Raw genomic sequence first — 17,637 nt, 5'->3', positions numbered from 1 at the left:
GCCATCCGCTGCATATGGTCCATCTCTATACGCTTACAAATTATCCTCGCCTGATCTAACGTCGCGGTCCGGGATTTGGTACCGCTGAGCAGCGTCAGAAATTCTCCCCCTCCCCCCTCTTTGCCTTCCATCGTCTTCGCAGCCGCCGCCGCGTCACTTCGTCACACTCGGTCGATCTGATCATCAGCCAATACAGATTCGTCTTCAAATCACTCGAATGGTGCTTCTTCTGATGAGGTTGGAGGCTCTCATCTAGGTTCATCATTTTATTCTCCGATCGACATCCAGCGTCTCCCCGACTTCTATCCGCCGCCGCTTCTCTCCCTCTCTTACTGCCCCCTCCCTTGCCTTCCCTTTTGTGCAACTGCACGCCCAACGCGCGTTCCTCTTCCCAAACGCCTTCGGTCTCGATATTCATCTTTCAGCTATATTTCTTGCTGAAAGAATTTACTCTCCTGCCGCCCTAACAAAGGCTTAGGTCCCAATACGAGCGCCCGACACGAGGCTCTGTGCGACGACGACCATAACAAGTTCGAGTCACGCTGGGTCTGTCCTACGAATTCTGTGGCGGAAGTCTCAGGAAGACACCGTCCACTATAGCAAGTCTATCTTGTGTATGAAATCTAGGAGCTATTGAAAGCTATTTGGGAACGTCAGGTTCTCAACAAGCGGTCCTCATGCCCCGCTCACGGCAGCCCGCTCGATTGTCGAGCGAAGTCCCCTCCGAGTCCTCATCCTCGACGTCACCGGAACGCGCCGCCGACGATGATACCGACTTCTTCATGGCCCAGGCTAATGACTCGCAATCTTCCATTGGCGTCGCGAATTTCCGTGATCTTAATGTACATAATACACGAAACGTGGTGCTCCCGCCGATCGGGCGTCTTCCGCCTGAAATATTGATCGCAATCTTCGCCAAGCTTAGCTCGCCTGTAGATATGCTGAGCTGTATGCTGGTATGCAGAGGTTGGGCAGCAAACAGCGTTGGGATTTTATGGCACCGACCATCATGCAATAACTGGGACAACTTGAAAAGCGTTGCGGCCTCGGTGGGAAAGCCGGACAGTCTTTTTTTGTATGCGGAGCTTATCAAGAGGTTGAACCTTTCTGCTCTGACGGAGGATGTTAGCGACGGCACAGTCGTTCCGTTTACTCAGTGCAAACGTATCGAGCGCCTGACGCTTACTAACTGCTCAAAGCTCACGGATAAGGGAGTCTCCGATCTGGTGGAAGGAAATAGACATCTGCAGGCTCTGGATGTCTCGGATTTGCGATCTCTCACGGACCACACTCTGTACACAGTCTCTAAGAATTGCCCGCGACTGCAGGGCTTGAATATCACCGGATGTGTCAAGGTTACCGACGACTCGCTGATATTCGTATCAGAAAACTGTCGCCAGATCAAAAGGGTAAGTTATACGTCTGACCTTTGCTTCTATAGAATGTGCATCTAATATGGAGTAGTTGAAACTCAACGGCGTTTCATCAGTCACGGATAGATCTATCATATCATTCGCCGCCAACTGCTCGGCTATTCTCGAGATCGATTTGCATGACTGCAAGCTCGTCACTAGTCCATCGGTGACTTCGCTCATCAATACACTCCGGAATCTGCGGGAGCTTCGTTTAGCACACTGTGTTGAGATTGATGACTCGGCATTTTTGAACCTTCCTGAACGCCTTACCTTTGACAGCCTTCGCATACTTGACTTAACGGCTTGCGAGAATATCAAGGATGACGCGGTGGAACGCATTGTAAACTCTGCTCCTCGCTTACGGAATCTCGTACTGGCCAAGTGCAGATTAATTACCGATCGTGCAGTACTGGCCATTTGCAAACTGGGAAAGAACCTACACTATGTTCATCTGGGCCACTGCTCGAATATCACAGATACTGCGGTGATCCAACTTGTCAAGTCTTGTAATCGTATCAGGTACATTGATTTGGCGTGCTGTAACCGTTTGACGGATGCAAGTGTTCAACAACTCGCAACGCTACCGAAATTAAGAAGAATCGGTTTGGTCAAGTGCCAGCATATCACCGACCAGAGTATATCAGCTTTGGCACGGCCCAGAGTGTCCCATGTGGGCATCAGTAGCTTGGAGCGGGTGCATCTGAGTTACTGTCTCAACCTGACAATGGGGGTACGTTTTAGCAGCTCCTTTCTCATGAGGCTAAAGGCAACCCATACTGACATCAAGTGCGCAGGGAATCCATGCATTGCTCAATCATTGCCCACGACTAACCCATCTCAGTCTTACGGGAGTACATGCTTTCTTGCGTGAGGAGCTTACCACGTTCTGCCGTGAAGCTCCTCCGGAATTTACACAACAGCAACGCGAAGTCTTCTGTGTCTTCAGCGGTGACGGAGTGAGTCGACTGCGTGATTACCTAAATCGAAGCGCACCTCCCTTCCGCGAAGAGACCGAAGCCACCATGTATGATGATGATGAAGAGTTAGACGAAGAAGAGGGCCAAGTGACTGGCCTGATGCATGCGACCGCCATTAACGACGAAGAATACATTGATATCGGACATCCTCACGGTTGATACCCCTTCCTCTCTTGCGTGTCTGTTCTATTGAGTCTTTTTCTCCGCGCTCTTGTTTCCACTGACGGCACGCCGGCCGTCCAAATGATATCCGCCTAAGAGCGAGCTTTTTTATTTCTACTCGGATGAATTAGGGCTATCACAATTGTTTGTTATCTGGGAAATGCATCGATAGCGTGGAACCTGATTTCAGGTTTTATTTTTGTTGTGTCTATTCGGGACTAGGCATATACGCGATTTCAATTGGAATGAAGTTGCCGGCCTCTTGGTCTGGTAGCAGCGTAGATTGATATATATAATCTGTGATGGCAGTGATAGATAACGAAGGGCACTATGCATCCATGGAGTTGGGTTTTATTTTAATAAATCCTTGATTTCCTCCTGATTCCAAGTCTGGCTCCTCAATAATAGTAATAATAGCTCTAGAGATGATTGTTGCAGACTGGATTTCCTCGTGATACCAGCTGACGTTCCCCGCCTTCCGCCTTCTCCTCCGCATCTCCTCAAAACCCGTCTCTTCCACTGGGAATTGCGCAGCCGTCGCTTTCCACAGCGACGAGGTCAAAAATGGCTTCTCTAGTCAAGCCATCGCGAGCCAACCCGCTGGCTTTTACTCGCTGGCCTGTTACACTTATCACCACGACCGTGTATTTTGCACTCGTCATTCCTTTGCTCGTCATCCACCATGTCGTTCCTTCGGCGCCCAAAACCAGCCCCTCTGGTTTGAATATCACCGAAGCTTGGGGGGACCTTCAAGCCCTTACTAACGGATACCATCCATATAATTCTCACCAAAATGACAAAGTCCACGAGTGGTTGCTAACGCGGATCAACGAAATAATCGACACAGCTCCTTCGGCGGAAGAGTACCGCTCTGTCGGTGAGGAGAAACCCGATGTGTTCACATTTGACGATACGCAATCGAACCTTTCGTTCACTGGAAGTAACAATGTTGGGATATATTTTGAGGGAACAAATATTATCGTCTATGTTCGGGGCTCGGAAGATGACCAGACGCGCTGGTGGGAAGATCCGAACGGAACACCGGCAGGCAAAGGAGGAGTGCTCGTGAACGCACACTATGACAGCGTGTCGACAGGATTCGGTGCGACGGACGATGGGATTGGAGTCATTACGTGCCTTCAGCTCATCAAATACTTCACTACCCCAGGACATGTACCCCGACGAGGCCTGGTGGTGCTTTTCAACAATGGAGAGGAAGATTATCTGAACGGGGCGCGCGTATACAGTCAGCATCCTATCTCAAAGCTCCCACATACGTTTTTGAACCTAGAGGGAACAGGAGCTGGTGGTCGCGCGACTTTGTTTCGTAGCTCCGATGCCGAGGTCACTCGCCCGTATATGGGGTCGAAACATCCGTTTGGGTCGGTGTTGAGCGCCAATGGATTCCAGATGGGGTTGATCCGCAGTCAGACAGACTATGTCGTGTTTGAGGGCGATATGGGTCTACGTGGACTGGATGTTGCGTTTATCGAGCCCAGAGCTAGGTACCACACGGATCAGGATGATGCTCGACACACCAACAAGGATTCTCTGTGGCATATGCTGTCGGGGGCCGTTGCGACGACTCATGGTCTGGTTTCTGATTCTAGCAATGAGTTTGATGGGCCTGCTCGAGATGACGGCAAAGTTCCCAGTGGATCGGGCAACCAGGCAGTCTGGTTTGATCTTTTCGGAAGTACATTTGTCGTCTTCCGTCTGCATACGCTCTTTGCGCTGTCGGTGACGCTTCTTATTGTGGCACCACTTACCTTGATTCTCACTAGTGTTGCACTTACGAGGGCTGACAAGATGTATCTGTTTAGATCATCGGCCAAATCAGAGGATATCATTGATGGAGTTCCGCTGCTAGGCCTGCGAGGTTTCTTCCGGTTTCCTTTTCTCTTTGTCATCCCGACGGCTGTGACCGTTGGCCTGGCGTACCTTCTGACCAAGATCAACCCCTTTATCATTCACAGCAGCGAGTATGCAGTTTGGACTATGATGGTCGCCGCCTGGACATTCCTGGCGTGGTTCGTATCTCGTGTGGCCGACTTTGCTCGGCCATCGGCTTTTCATCGAGTCTATACTCTGACATGGATGTTTGTTCTCACATGGGTGCTTATGGTTATCGCCACGACATATGAGAACAAATATGGATTGGCAGGTGGTTATTTCATCTTCTTTACCTATGCAGGAGTATTCTTGGCTACGTGGATCTCATATTTGGAGCTTTTCTCTCTCCCTCGCAAATCCGAATACGCGAATCAGCATGGCTCTGCTTCGAGGCTTACTAGCAGCCATGAAAACCGATTCGGGTCGACTTCTGGTCATGAGAACGAGGACGACGCGGATGCCGAGGAGGAGGCAACTGAAACGACATCCTTGCTACGCAATGGAAATCGGACCACGTTTGCGAACTATGTTCGAGTGGGCGGGTCGACTGCCGATCTTGCAAACGAGGAAGAGGAGGAAGTTGACCCTAACGTGTATGCAAACGAGCAGTCGTGGAGCTCATCGATGCCCAAATGGACTTGGCTTTTGCAGTTCATCCTTATCTCTCCCATTGTCATCATCATGGTCGGACCAATTGCGCTGCTGCTGACCACCGCGCTTCATCAGACGGGCCAGGATGGAAGCTCCTCGCTTTTTATCTACCTTTCCATCGCCGCCTTCACCACGCTGCTGCTTACTCCCCTTATTCCGTTCGTCCACCGGTATACTTATCACATACCCGTGTTCTTGCTGTTGATTTTCACGGGTACACTTATCTATAATCTTGCTGCGTTCCCCTTTTCCGAAACAAGTCGGTTGAAGGTCTTTTTCATACAGCGGGTCGATCTCGACACTGGAGTCAACCGTGCTTCTTTGACGGGAGTCACGCCGTTTGTCAGTGACATCATCCAGGCCCTCCCCAGTGCCGCTGGCAAGAATGTCAGCTGCGAACCACTCGCTGAGAGATTCCAATGCTCCTGGGAGGGCCTCGAACCACACGTGACTGGTCAGAAAGACGAGGCACACCAAGACTGGCTATCATTCAACGTGAACAAAACCCCCGACAAATCTCAAGCTCGATTCGAGATTACCGGTCAAAACACCCGCGCCTGCAAGCTACTGTTTGACACCTCGGTATCCGAATTCCATGTCGCAGGGAGCGCATACGACCCACGGTTCCCGCACAGCTCCTCCGATGGAACGCGGGAGATCCGACTGTGGAGCCGGACGTGGGACCGAACCTGGACCGTGGACGTGGAGTGGGCCGAGGACACAACTCTCGAAGGAAGGGTGGTTTGCCTATGGAGTGACGATAATCAGATTGGAGCGATTCCGGCACTGGATGAAATTAGACAGTTTAGTCCTGGATGGGCGGCTATGACCAAGTTCTCTGATGGCCTTGTTGAGGCGAGTCGGGCGTTTCATGTTTGAGCTGAGCTGATTTGATATTTTTATGAGATGACGAACTGGCTAGTTTTGTCTGGATTTAGTGTTTGATCGTATTTTGTCTACTTCGATGTGATGTCTCCGTGCTGGGCTTAATACCCATTCTGCTAGTATTAAACGTGGATTACAATGCTATTTACCTATCTAATTTACTCCGTACAGTACAGTGCTGCTTTTGCGGAAAATAGAGATAACAAGAAAAGATATGGTTTTATTTTCAATAATTTATTATATTATTCATTTCTAACTTAATATGCCCGATATACATCCGATCCGACAAAAATACAAAAGCCCGTTCCGAAAGCCCTAGCTTCGGGATGTGATGAATGTATGTTACCTATCCTAAACCCACCAGGTAAGGATACGATGGTGGAAACCCACTAAAAAATAAAAATAAAAAGCAAAAAGTAAAAAGGGAGAGAAAAAAAGGGGGGTATCATTTCCGATATGTAGGGTTTTTGTTTTTTTGGGTATTCACAGGGATAATTATGATTCCCCGGATTGGTATGGATGGACTGGACTGTTTTTTTCCAAGAATGAGAAGAAGAAAGTAAAAGTATTCCCTTTGAGGGAGGTATCCTGGTGTACAAGACGTAAAGTCGTGGCTCGTAATTCGTAAAAGGAGAGAAAAGATGCATCAAATAGATAAATCAGATATCCTCACGATGATCCTTTTGTTTTTGAAGAGAATCCGTAAAGTCAAGGGGACTTAGTTCTCGCTCTGGAAAAGGGTGGTTGTTAGTTTGAGTTTCGCCACTCCAGGAATACGAGATATCCGAGTGGCCGGAGTGACCGGACCGGCCCGTCTCGTGGTCCCTGGATACGCTTGAATGCTCGAACATGGCGATGGAGACGTCGTCCGAGTCCATCCAGGGGTGGGAACGACGACGGGCGGTAGAAGGGGCGTGGGTGAGGTCTGAGGTGACGCGGGTAGCGTCGACGAAGTCGGGGAAGTCCGGGTGGTAGTGAGGAGGAGGGGAGATTCCCGGACGAGAGGGGATGAGGATGCCGGCGACGTGGTGGACGGAGTCTGAGTTCCAGACGTGGCAGCTGACGAGGTGGACGAGTTTGCCTAGGACTGCGAATTCGAGCTTGAGTTTGATGCTGTAGACGACGCCTTTGATCATGGTTTCCATGATGTAGAAGTTGCGGTATTCGATGATGAGGAGGCCGAGGTCCATGAGGATGATGAGGGAGTTGATGATGACGAGCTGGTACATGATTTTGCGCTTGCCGCCGTCAGGGTCGAGACGAAGCATCTTTGTGGTTTCCCAGATGTAGAGGGCTGAGATGATGAACTCCTGGATGCAGAAGCCGGTCATTTGGATCTTCTCCATGACGTTGTAGCCGGCGATGTATTGCGAACGGCTGGGGGAGCGGTCAGGCATGTTGGAGCCGTAGGTGAGGACGGTGGTGGGGATATGGAGGAAGAGGAGGTTGAGGAGGATCATGGCGAGGACGCGACGGAGGACACGAGGATTGCGCAGGACGAGATGGAGACGCGAGTAGAGGACAAAGGCCTGGCCGGTGACCATGGCGTACCAGCCGATGGTGATGAAGGTGACGGACAGCCATGTTATCTGGTTCTGGTTGAAGAACTTGAGCAGGAAACCGAGAGAATAGGGGACGAGACCAACGGAGGCCGAGACGAAAAGACTCCAAAAGTAGAGGCCGCGATACTGGCTGAAGGTGACGAAGACGAGGATGATGAGCTCGATGGCATTGTACCAGGTGATGCCGGCGAGGGTGGCGATGGTGATCTGGATGCCCAGGTTGTGACCGGTATAACCCCCGGTGATGCCATCGCCGGGTGTATTGGTCCCATTGACCATGGTGCTAGGGCATATTCATAGACATAAAGAGAGATGGTGAAGAAAGATGGAGAGGGGAGGAAGAAGAGGAAGAGATCTGGGGAAGTGGAGAGAAAGAGAGAAGAGGAAAACATCAGGTGAGAAGAAAGAAACGAGCGAAAATGAGCCAGAAAGGGAAATTTGACTGGTCGAGTCGAAAAAGATGCGGGGAGGCGATCATTGCTGGATGAATTATAGTATTTATCTATTATTTATTATCTGTCTATCCATATCATTTATCAATTATCAATATCTGTATCTATTAGTATGTAGATGTAGATGTTGTATACTGATAGATCATGAATTCATATTCATTAAGAGTCATCATAATATTCATTTAATATGATAATAATATAATATAAAATGTGATGAATAAATTAATCAATTATTTAATAATATTCAATAGAATATATCCCTTACTGCCACACGTGCTCAACGCACGTGTCCATCAATACTCTCTATCATCTACACATAGTACTCATCGTTATTCCTTATTCTACTATTCTATCTATCTATTCCATCTATTCTTAATATTAATGATGATATTATCCTCTATCCTCTATCCTATTCTCTGATCTAATAATAACCAGTGCAACGACACAGCCTCGTTGACCGACAATCGCCCACAGCCTTATTTAGTCTCGTCTGACAGGGATTTTCTTCAATTTCTCGCCTTGTTTATGCGATATTTTTTGCTCTTTCTTGCATTCTTATTATATCATACCAGTCAGCATAATTTCTCATGATGTAATCAGGCCTCTGATTCCTGGTCATATGTTATGTAGTTCTTCCTATTTACTCCGTCCCATTCCAACTCCAACAAATACCGAAAAAAGAAACCCACCCTTGTAACTCCGTAGGCTGTAGGCTGCAGTCCATATCACACTCCATCCCGTCCCATCCCATCAATTAAAACGCATATGTGAAAAAAAATATGAGTGAAATAATCACGCAGATCTCGTCCTCTCCATCACCCTCTCAACCTCCCCCCCACACTCCGGCATCGCACTTTTCATCTCCCTCGCCAACACATCCCGGAACCCCGCAAACGCCTCCTTCTTCCCCTTGAGATCCTGATTCCCCCGCTGCACCAGCTCCACAAACTCGCGCGTGTAGATGTCCGGGTTACGCGCTGCGTCCACGTAGTCGATGATCTCGGGGGGAAGGTGGATGTTGCTGATCAAGGGGTCGTTGCTGTTGTTGTTGTCTTGGGGTTCTTGGGATGGGGGTTGGGAGGTGTGCGTTGATAGGGTGGAGAGGGCGACGGTGAGGGTTTTGCTGTTTTATTTTATTATTATTAGTTTCTTTATTTTATTTTATTTTTTTTTTGTCATTTCTTTTTATCGTGGGAATTAAGAGGAGGAATACATCTTTCGGACGAGTTCTTGTTGCGTCTCGGGGCCTAGGTAGCCATGGACGGCGGATTGGATTTCAAACAGGTGTTGGATGATGTCCTTTAGGTCGTCTGTTCCGTTAGTTTGTCGCATTTATATATATATATCCCAATGAGATACTCACTGTCCACGGTGCTCAGGGTGACAGGCGCCATCTTGACTGCTCAGTGGTTGATCGGATCGTCTTGGAAGCTCAACGACAGCAAAGATTCAAAAGGGCGGAGTGTGAGTCGATCTAACCCGTTTGGGTAATTCCTACATCTACTACTATTACAGCTTTAATAAAGATCAGTTACAATATACTTATCCAATCTAGGATATATGCAAAATTAGGTAGCTAGTCTATAACCATACAATATGTTCCAGTTACACCTCCTTGGTTCGCATGCTTGCAACCTTCGGTATCTCAATCTCCGTCTCCACCATCTCCAGCCCGGACAGGCTGGGATACCGTCGGCTGAAGTTGCTCTCCCAATCCTCATTCACCCCCGTCGGCGTCTCCTGCACCGTCGGGCTGTTCCCCTGGCTCCCCGTTACCCCCGATTGAAGATTCTTCGGTTTCGGTGGCAGTGCCGGCTTGGGGGCCACCGCTGGCCGCGTGGGTAAAGATGGCCGCGGCCCCGAATCTTGCGCCGCGACATATCCTGTCGACCCCGTTGTTTGTTGCGGTGCTTCTCGTGCGCCCCAGCCCTCCTTCACTGGCGACGTTCGTCCGGTCGGGGTCCCATACACCACACGGGCATCAGTTTGCTTTGCCTGCAAAGCGGGACTAGTCTCACTGGCTTCGTCTGTGAATCGCCCATACCCCGTGGCCGTCTTCTGCGGCAGAGGCTTGTTGGTGTCGCCCATTAATGACTGCACCCGGTTTTGAATCACGGCGGACCGGGTCCCATCTCCGCCAGGCCTCCAGCCGCCTTCGCCTCGTTCCGCTGCCCGCCGCCGATACTCCGCCGCCGCCTCGGCCACTCGTCTTTCTTCCTGTGACAGACGTCGACGCTCCAGCTCGCGGCGCATTTCCGGTGAGATATCCTCCTCGTCTTCTTCGAACCCTTCGATAATACCAGGTTCCGCCACCTCCTCGGTCATGATTGTCGTGGGCAGTTTGGGCGTATCTTCAGGAGACGGCGTCTTGGATTTACCGTCCTGGTTACTGCTCTCGAACCGACGGAATGCATCACCAAATCGCCCAGCAAATATGGTCTTGGTCCCCGAGAATGACAGGTTGGACAGACTGGAGCGCTTGGTGTGTTTCGAGCTCCCACTCGCCCGTTTCTCCTTTTTCCGAGACTGTTCCTCCTCTTCCCTAGCACGAAGGTAGTCCACATCCGAGGAAATGTTTCCCCGCTCGTACTCCCGGTCCACGGCGGTTCGGGCATGCTGTAACGGCGCTCCAGCATCGTACGGTGGTCGTGGCAGCTCCAGAGACGAGCGAGTGCTTCCCGACTCTCGCGGAATGTCGTATTTAGCTCCTACAGACACCGGCCGCGCCTTGGCATTGGCGGACTTGGACCTGCCAGTCATAGGGTCGGTGATGTCCAGATTCGAAGGGCGTACAGTTTCCAGCGATGGCCTCGCAGAAGCCGAAACATTCGATATCCTATCCGCCGAAGTTCGCGGGTTCGGTTCAGCCTTGAAGGATGGTACCGTAGGCGAAGGGTCCTTGCTGGGCACCGGTGGCCTCTTTTCGGTCTCATCAGCCCAAGGATTATTGGACGTATGGCGCGGGTGCTCCGTTGCTGGGAACCGATGGATCGGGGGCCGGGCCGGTAGATTCAAATCCGGCAGCCCTGGAGTGGCCGGTGGCGAGGTCATCGTACCCGTAGAAACCATAACAGGCTTTTGCGGAACGGGCTGGTACAATGGTGTCTGCTGTCGAGACTCCTCGCGCGTGTTGCGCGGCTGGGCCAATTTCACATCCGACGATGAGGGAATTTGGGATCGCCTATTGATTGACGACTCGCGCACCGGCTCGTCTTCAGAAGACGGGCGCTTGGCAAAGGCATCATCTGCCAGAGCATTGGTGAGCCTCTGGGATAGATTCTCGTCTTCTGGATTCTCCGCGACGGTTGGCTCAAAGTCAAATTTACCTCCCTTTTCGTGCAGGATTTGGAACTGGTCCAGGGACGGAAATCGGTTTGCAAACTCTTCAGTTGAGCCACGAGACTTTCCATCCAGAGCGGCAAATGGGTCTGTTGAACCGCGGTATGGCGACGGACTGGGTTTGGCCGAGTTATGCTGAGAAGTGTCTGGCCGCGCTGGGCGCCCTCGGCGCATGGGGGCGATTTCGGGGATGATCTGGGTTTCTTGGACGGGGGGAGAGAAGACAGCCCCGATTTGCGGGGCCTCCGTGGGAGAGGGAGGCAGTTCTTGGTATCGACGGGCTTCCGACGTTGAGCGACCAGAATAGATCTGCGACGAGTCAGTTTCCTGAATGGCTCCATGTCAAAGTGGGGTTGTCTCACATCTCGGATAGGAACCTCTTTTCCTTGCATCAGGCAAACTTCGCGTATGACCTCATAGATGTTGGGGCGTTTTTGAGGGTTTTCCTTTAGCATTGAAGCTGGATATGGTCAGTAACAGAGAGCGGACAGTCATTAGGGCAGAATAGACATACCGATGAACATCTTCAGCCGAGCCGAAAAAGGAGGATATGAGGGGAACTTGTAGCTCGCGTTGAGAATGGCCATCTGCCCGACTTCCTCAAAGGGGGTGGTATAATAACAAAGTTTGTAAAGGAGAACTCCCAAGGCCCAGATGTCACTTTTTTCATCAATTGGCTGCTTCCGATAGACATCGATCATCTCCGGGCTCCGGTACTGCAGTGTCGTGTGCCGCTGCACATCATCCTCAATCAACCGACCCTCTGCGCCTGAAGTGGCCGCCGGACGAGGAGGAGCGGTCGATCCAAAATCGCACAGCTTATAGTAGGACGTGCTGCCCTGGCGAGAGATAAGCACATTCTCCACCTTGAGATCCCTGTGCAGTAGTGGAGGCTTGAGGTAGTGCATGCAAGCCACGCCCTCGGACACATCCGAAAAGATCTTTATAATCTCCGGCTCCGTCAACCGGTTCTGCAACCGCGTGTTCATGAAGTCGATCAGACCTCCTCCTGAGCAGAATTCCATGAGCAGGAACACTTCATATCCGCCCCCCTGAAGTTGTGAGGCGTGGGAGTCAATGTACTTGACAATGTGCCGGTGGCCCTTGAGCTTCTTCATCGTCTCGACCTCTGTGCGCATATTGGCGAGGGCCGACTTGTCGGGGACGGCCACCCGCTTCAAGACCGCCGTGTTGACACCATCAACGGGTTGAGGGAGCCGGACGACATAGACGTGGGCAAATCCACCCTCGGAAAGGTACTTTTCCACCACAACACGGTGACTTCCGACCTGAACCTTGGTGCCAGGCAAAAAGGTACCAGCAGGGGCAGTCATTGCGGCCACCGGATTATAGGCGGGAATATGACCCGAGAAGGGGGATTGGGAGTGGTAGGCCATCGTCGGTAGGAGGTATGGGGATTTAATGCGAGAGCCCTCGAGGGGCGAGTATGAGATGTCGGACGACTGCGATAACTATCGAGACTGCATAGAGAGATGAGGACGAAGGACCACGAGGAGGAAAGGAGATTGGTGGTGGATGTGAGCCTTTTCGGGGCAGGGTGGAGAGGACAGTTGGCGGGGGAGGGCAGTGATGGATAGCGAGGAGTTTTGGGGGGCGGTACCTGACTGGTGCCCCCGCCAGGAAGATAGGAGAGGAATGTGGATGGAAGAAGATGAGGCGATGGAGAGAGAGATGGAGGAGGAAGAAGAAGATCTCGAACTGGCCAGCAGCAGAAGAGAAAATAGTGTTGAGTCTGTCTTGTCCGAGTCGGCGTTGGTGTCGCTGTTCCTGTTGCCTCTTTTTCTGGGGGGAACCAATAATCAAGAATCGGTCAATCACGGGTGGAGCTGCGGCTCCCCGACCGTTCTTCAGCATCGTTACGGATAGAGGATCTCAACATTATGGATTTGATTGATTTTGGTGTTTATGATAGTCGGTGCTTCGTATTCTACGGAGCATAAAAAGATATACAGATCAGTGGGAAGTTGAAGATCAGCAGGAACAGTATCATGGGATCCACGACGCATTCAACTGACTTGCATCCACAGAGTACATATGACTGACAAGGGCATGAGGTTCCAATCAAAAGAATCCGGCGATAATTGACATATTGCCATTCTATCTGCTTTATGCTTGCAGTTAATCAGGTTGAATAACATCTATCAACTGCTCCCTCCTCCGTCCAGTCTCACCGCAATATGATCCCGCAGCAATAGCCGAAGTTATTGCCACCAAAAAAATGGAGACTGTTGAGCAGTTCGATTCAATAACTGCATATTGTGCAGTCCTCAAAGGCATACCCCGTGATGTACCCCAACAGTATGGAGTATCAACATGCATCTTGTTTCTGAATTAATGATGCTGGATGCTGTTATTTTGATTACTGAAGACTGAATACACATGGGCGGTATCGACTGGCAGAATAGTTGGAGAACATGTGATCTGCGCAGACAAAGAATCGATATTAATATCGGCAAGAATTCTTGTCATTCATAGTCTTTTGTATTGACTGTCTTTATATTCTGAATATTCTCGTTATAATCAAGAAATTCAGTGTCTTATTTTGCAGTATTCCAGTACATCCACCGACCAATCAGCATCCACCAACAAGGTTTGCAGAAACCACGCCATCACCTAAAGAGAAAAACCAAAACAAGCAACACAAGCGATGGATTCGATCTTTGAATAGCATCACATCACATCCATCTCGCTGATGCTCTATTCTTTTTTGTTTCTACCATATTGGCAGGTTCGTGATATGTCAATGCCTGGCATTCAGTGTCTCAGATGCCCATCAGAGTCATTCCTGTCAGAATACACCGTCAAATGTCAAGATCTATGGTATTCTCTGTACCCCTTCTTGATAAGGTTCATCCTCAGTCCTTTATATATTGAATCAGAGACATTTATGGAATGCCATTTAATGGATATAGCTGATTTCGATATACTTCAATCTCAAAGCAGCATAGTAATCAATGTATGTAGTCGATGTATCGTCTGCCCTTGCCGTAATACCAGCGACAAAACAATAGACAATCTTCTTGTTGCGTAAACAAACCAATCTGACATGTTGACAGCTTTTGTTTTTTCTTTTCTTCACTTCTTACGTTTCCTTTCCCTTCGATCTCCCGGTTGTGACGAATCATCGCTCTGTTGACGGCCTGTTGGTTGCCGCTGATCGTCTGTTGCTCTCCATCTCTTGCCGCCTGGCCTCTTTTTTCCCTCCATCCCACTTCCATCACCCCAGCCCCATCACTATCACATCTTCTCCCCGCCCATAATCCCTCTTCCGCACCGAATCCAGGTACGCTCTTCTGTCAAATTGGCTTCGTTTTCATTGCTCTAACATATTATCTTCATTGATAGACACCTAAGCACTGAGTGCCAGAGAGCCTCAGTGCCGTTCCAATGCTACCTTGAACATGCCCAGGCCATCGCTTTCTTTCATTTTTCAGATTCTGCCATCACGAGTATTGGCTTTCTAGAAGACAAGAAGGATTCACAAGAAAACCAGACATATCAGCATAAACAAAGACAATCGCATGCCAATAATAGCCTACGCCGCCTACGATAGACAATACGAACCGAATAGTCTCCAACAATGGATGATGGCCCTCCCCCTCCTCCTCCCCCTCATGGAGAAAACCCTCATACAACCGAGGGGGAATATCGCAAGTCATCAGATCTCCCCAAAGGAAATTACGACATCTTCGTCATTCCTCCGCACTCCTCCGGCTCGGGATTCCTTTACCTTCCATCCTTACAATGCCAACGCAATAGTTTCATTGCTGGCTCTGCGAGCACACTTTTTGTCGTTATAGTATGGGCCAATATCTCTCCATTCCTCAAAGCCTGGTATTCCGCGACTGCCGCTAGCGGTAGTGGTATGGGCATCGCTCTCTTGGCGATAAGTGTGGCCTTGGTTGGATGGGCCGTCGGTACGTATCAAGCGGACGGCTTCCCACGAGGGACGCGGAGGCGTCCAGGGTCAGGTAGTTCTGGGTCCGGAGGCTCCGGAGCTGGTGGAGCTGGCACTCAGAACCAATCTGCGGGGGCAGGTTCAAACCAGTCAAATGTTCCAAATAACGGGGGGCAGAATAGAGGACAGCAGCAAAGCCACGGAGGAAATTCTGGTGGAGGACCTAATCCAGGAAGCCAGTATTCTGGGAACCAACGTGGTGCTGGTGGTCCTCCACCTCAACCATCCTCTAATTCGGATCCTCCACCAAATTCTGGCCCACCTCCCAACAATAAGAACACTGGACCGCCCCCCAACACCAATCAGAATAAAGATCGAGATTGGGAGAGAGAACGTGAAGAAACTAGACGGAAAGAAGAGCTACGAAGGAGGATGGATGAGTTGAAACGGAAAAGAGAGGCAGAAGCACGCGAAAAGGAAAGACAAAGAGAGCGTGAGGCCATGGAGAAAGAGCTGCGGGAGCGCAGAGAACAGCTTGAGAAAGAGATTGCGGCAGCCAGGGAGGCCGCCGCGAAGGAAGCACGAGACCGAGCGGAGAGAGAGGCAGCAGAGGCCAGAGCCAGAGCCGAACGAGAACGGGCTGAAAGGGAAGCGGCAGAGGCCAAAGCCAGAGCTGACCGGGAAGCAGCAGAAGCCAAGACCAAGGCGGATAGAGAAGCAGCAGAAGCGAGGGCAAGGGCACGACGAGAGGCAGCCGAGGCGAAGAAAAGAGCGCACAGAGAAGCCGCCGAAGCCAAGGAGAGGCAAGAGAAGGCCGCTGCCGAAGCCAAAGCCAAGGCTGAGAGGGAGGAGGCTGAAGCAAAGGCCAAAGCGGATAAAGAAGCAGCTGAGAAGGAAGCGGCTGAGAAAGCGGCCGCGAAGAAGGAGGCCGATGCCAAATTTGCGGCTCTCAAGGAGGCTGCTGCAAAGAAATACGCCGAGAAGAAGGCCAAAGATGCTGAAGAGGCTGCCGCAAAGGAGGCTGCTGCTAAACGAGAGGCTGCAGCTAAAGAGGCAGCGGCTAGAGAAGCAGCGGCTAGAGAAGCGGCCGCCAAGGAGGCCGCAGCTAAAGAAGCAGCAGCTAAAGAGAGGGAGTTTCGAGCAGCCGCAGCCGCAGCTCCCCCCAGATCTCCTTCACCTAAGAAACCAGCCCCTTCAACGCAAACCAGGACCGACGAGTCTTCCCAGCCCTACGAGCGACCTCGACGACCATATGGGGGCGCGGCATCAGGTACATCGGGAACCTCAAGGTCCTCGGTCTACTCCGAATCTTCATACGCGCCTTCACAGTCAACCGCTCGTACTACGCCCCCGCCCTCCAACCGAGGAACCTACTCAACCAAGGATCCTGATAAGATTGTTATCCAAGGAGTGTTTGCGTTCAACAATGTGTACCCTCGAGACCCGGTTGCGCAGCTGGTATCCGGTCAGGGAATCGTGACGGACGGATTGGTGCTTCGCATCACCACGGAAGGGTTGTTCATTGACGATGATGTTCGCGGTGTCCCACAGAGAGAATGGGATGTCAAGGCGTGGACGATGAAGCTGGCAGAGGTATGGTGCCCCCAGTACGGAGACCGTCCAAATCCTGTCAAACCCTCGAACCCTTTCCGTCGCAACACGCCAGGCCCGACGCCGGAAGAGTCGGACGCGTATCTTGGGAACCTGTTGAAGGTGTGCAAGAATACGTGCCGGCTGGCGTCACCCGCTGACTTCAGGGGTGTTGAGGGCGAAAAGGCGAGGCTCCATGTGCTCCGTGCCAGCATGCGTGACCAGGAAGGCAAGCGATATGTCTTCATTCTGGATGAAACCGAAGGATGGAAGGTGGCCATTGGGCTGCAGCGCCTCCGACGGGGAACGCAAGTCAGAGCTCTGGGGGTGGTTAACTTGCCCCTGGTTGAATCACATTCCCTCTTGGAGAATCTGGGCTATATCTAGATTTCCTATCCATTGACTTGAGTCGATTGTTGAGTGTATGCTGACGCCTCCCCCACCTGCAGTTTTTGGATAGGGTTATCTGCCGTGGGTTGGTCTTTGGCCGGCTTATATAGCCGGAGTGTCTTGCATCTCATAGTGGTGGATTTCATTTCTTCTGCTGCTTTCTGTTCCCAAAAGCCTCATACATATTGCCTTTATGACGCGTCCATTCTTTTGGATAATGAGATTCCCCCTGATGTTGTTTATTGATTAACGATCGAACTGTCACCTGTATGTCATTGTTGCTTGTGTACATAATATTCGATTATAATATTCTGCAATTATCCAAGTCCATCTACTACGTGCTCTATACTATGTTGTCCTACTGGTGCCCAACGGCGCTATTCCGTTTTCGGAACTCACTGT

General features: G+C 50.8%; 5 protein-coding genes across 5 annotated transcripts; 3 read left to right on the top strand and 2 right to left on the bottom strand.

The window, feature by feature from the left end:
- Positions 1-677: 677 nt before the first annotated feature.
- Positions 678-5,977, top strand: ASPWEDRAFT_50056 (uncharacterized protein; the record flags this gene model as incomplete). The annotated part of the gene is made up of 4 exons (XM_040837374.1): positions 678-1,409; positions 1,465-2,145; positions 2,210-2,546; positions 3,105-5,977. The coding sequence occupies 4 exons, from the start codon at positions 678-680 to the stop codon at positions 5,975-5,977; spliced, it is 4,623 nt and encodes a 1,540-aa protein (XP_040690279.1).
- A 270-nt stretch (positions 5,978-6,247) lies between these two features.
- ASPWEDRAFT_38208 (uncharacterized protein) lies at positions 6,248-8,104 on the bottom strand. Its single transcript, XM_040834845.1, has one exon. It carries the CDS (start codon positions 7,822-7,824, stop codon positions 6,643-6,645), a length of 1,182 nt encoding a protein of 393 aa, XP_040690278.1. The 5' UTR covers positions 7,825-8,104; the 3' UTR covers positions 6,248-6,642.
- A 685-nt stretch (positions 8,105-8,789) lies between these two features.
- On the bottom strand, positions 8,790-12,733 carry ASPWEDRAFT_50054 (putative serine/threonine protein kinase; the record flags this gene model as incomplete). Its single annotated transcript, XM_040837373.1, has 5 exons — positions 8,790-9,120; positions 9,211-9,296; positions 9,609-11,645; positions 11,699-11,796; positions 11,851-12,733. The coding sequence occupies 5 exons, from the start codon at positions 12,731-12,733 to the stop codon at positions 8,790-8,792; spliced, it is 3,435 nt and encodes a 1,144-aa protein (XP_040690277.1).
- Positions 12,734-12,744: 11 nt separating this feature from the next.
- Positions 12,745-13,673, top strand: ASPWEDRAFT_38207 (uncharacterized protein). The gene is made up of 2 exons (XM_040834844.1): positions 12,745-12,820; positions 12,961-13,673. The coding sequence occupies exons 1-2, from the start codon at positions 12,784-12,786 to the stop codon at positions 13,221-13,223; spliced, it is 300 nt and encodes a 99-aa protein (XP_040690276.1). The 5' UTR covers positions 12,745-12,783; the 3' UTR covers positions 13,224-13,673.
- Positions 13,674-14,478: 805 nt separating this feature from the next.
- On the top strand, positions 14,479-17,286 carry ASPWEDRAFT_38204 (uncharacterized protein). The gene has a single exon (XM_040834843.1). The coding sequence runs from the start codon at positions 14,938-14,940 to the stop codon at positions 17,230-17,232; it is 2,295 nt and encodes a 764-aa protein (XP_040690275.1). The 5' UTR covers positions 14,479-14,937; the 3' UTR covers positions 17,233-17,286.
- The last annotated feature ends 351 nt before the right edge of the window (positions 17,287-17,637 follow it).

The sequence above is a fragment of the Aspergillus wentii genome (assembly GCF_001890725.1).
Source record: "Aspergillus wentii DTO 134E9 unplaced genomic scaffold ASPWEscaffold_3, whole genome shotgun sequence".
In the NCBI taxonomy this organism is placed as follows: Eukaryota; Fungi; Ascomycota; class Eurotiomycetes; order Eurotiales; family Aspergillaceae; genus Aspergillus; species Aspergillus wentii.
This window is presented reverse-complemented; position numbering and strand designations above follow the sequence as displayed.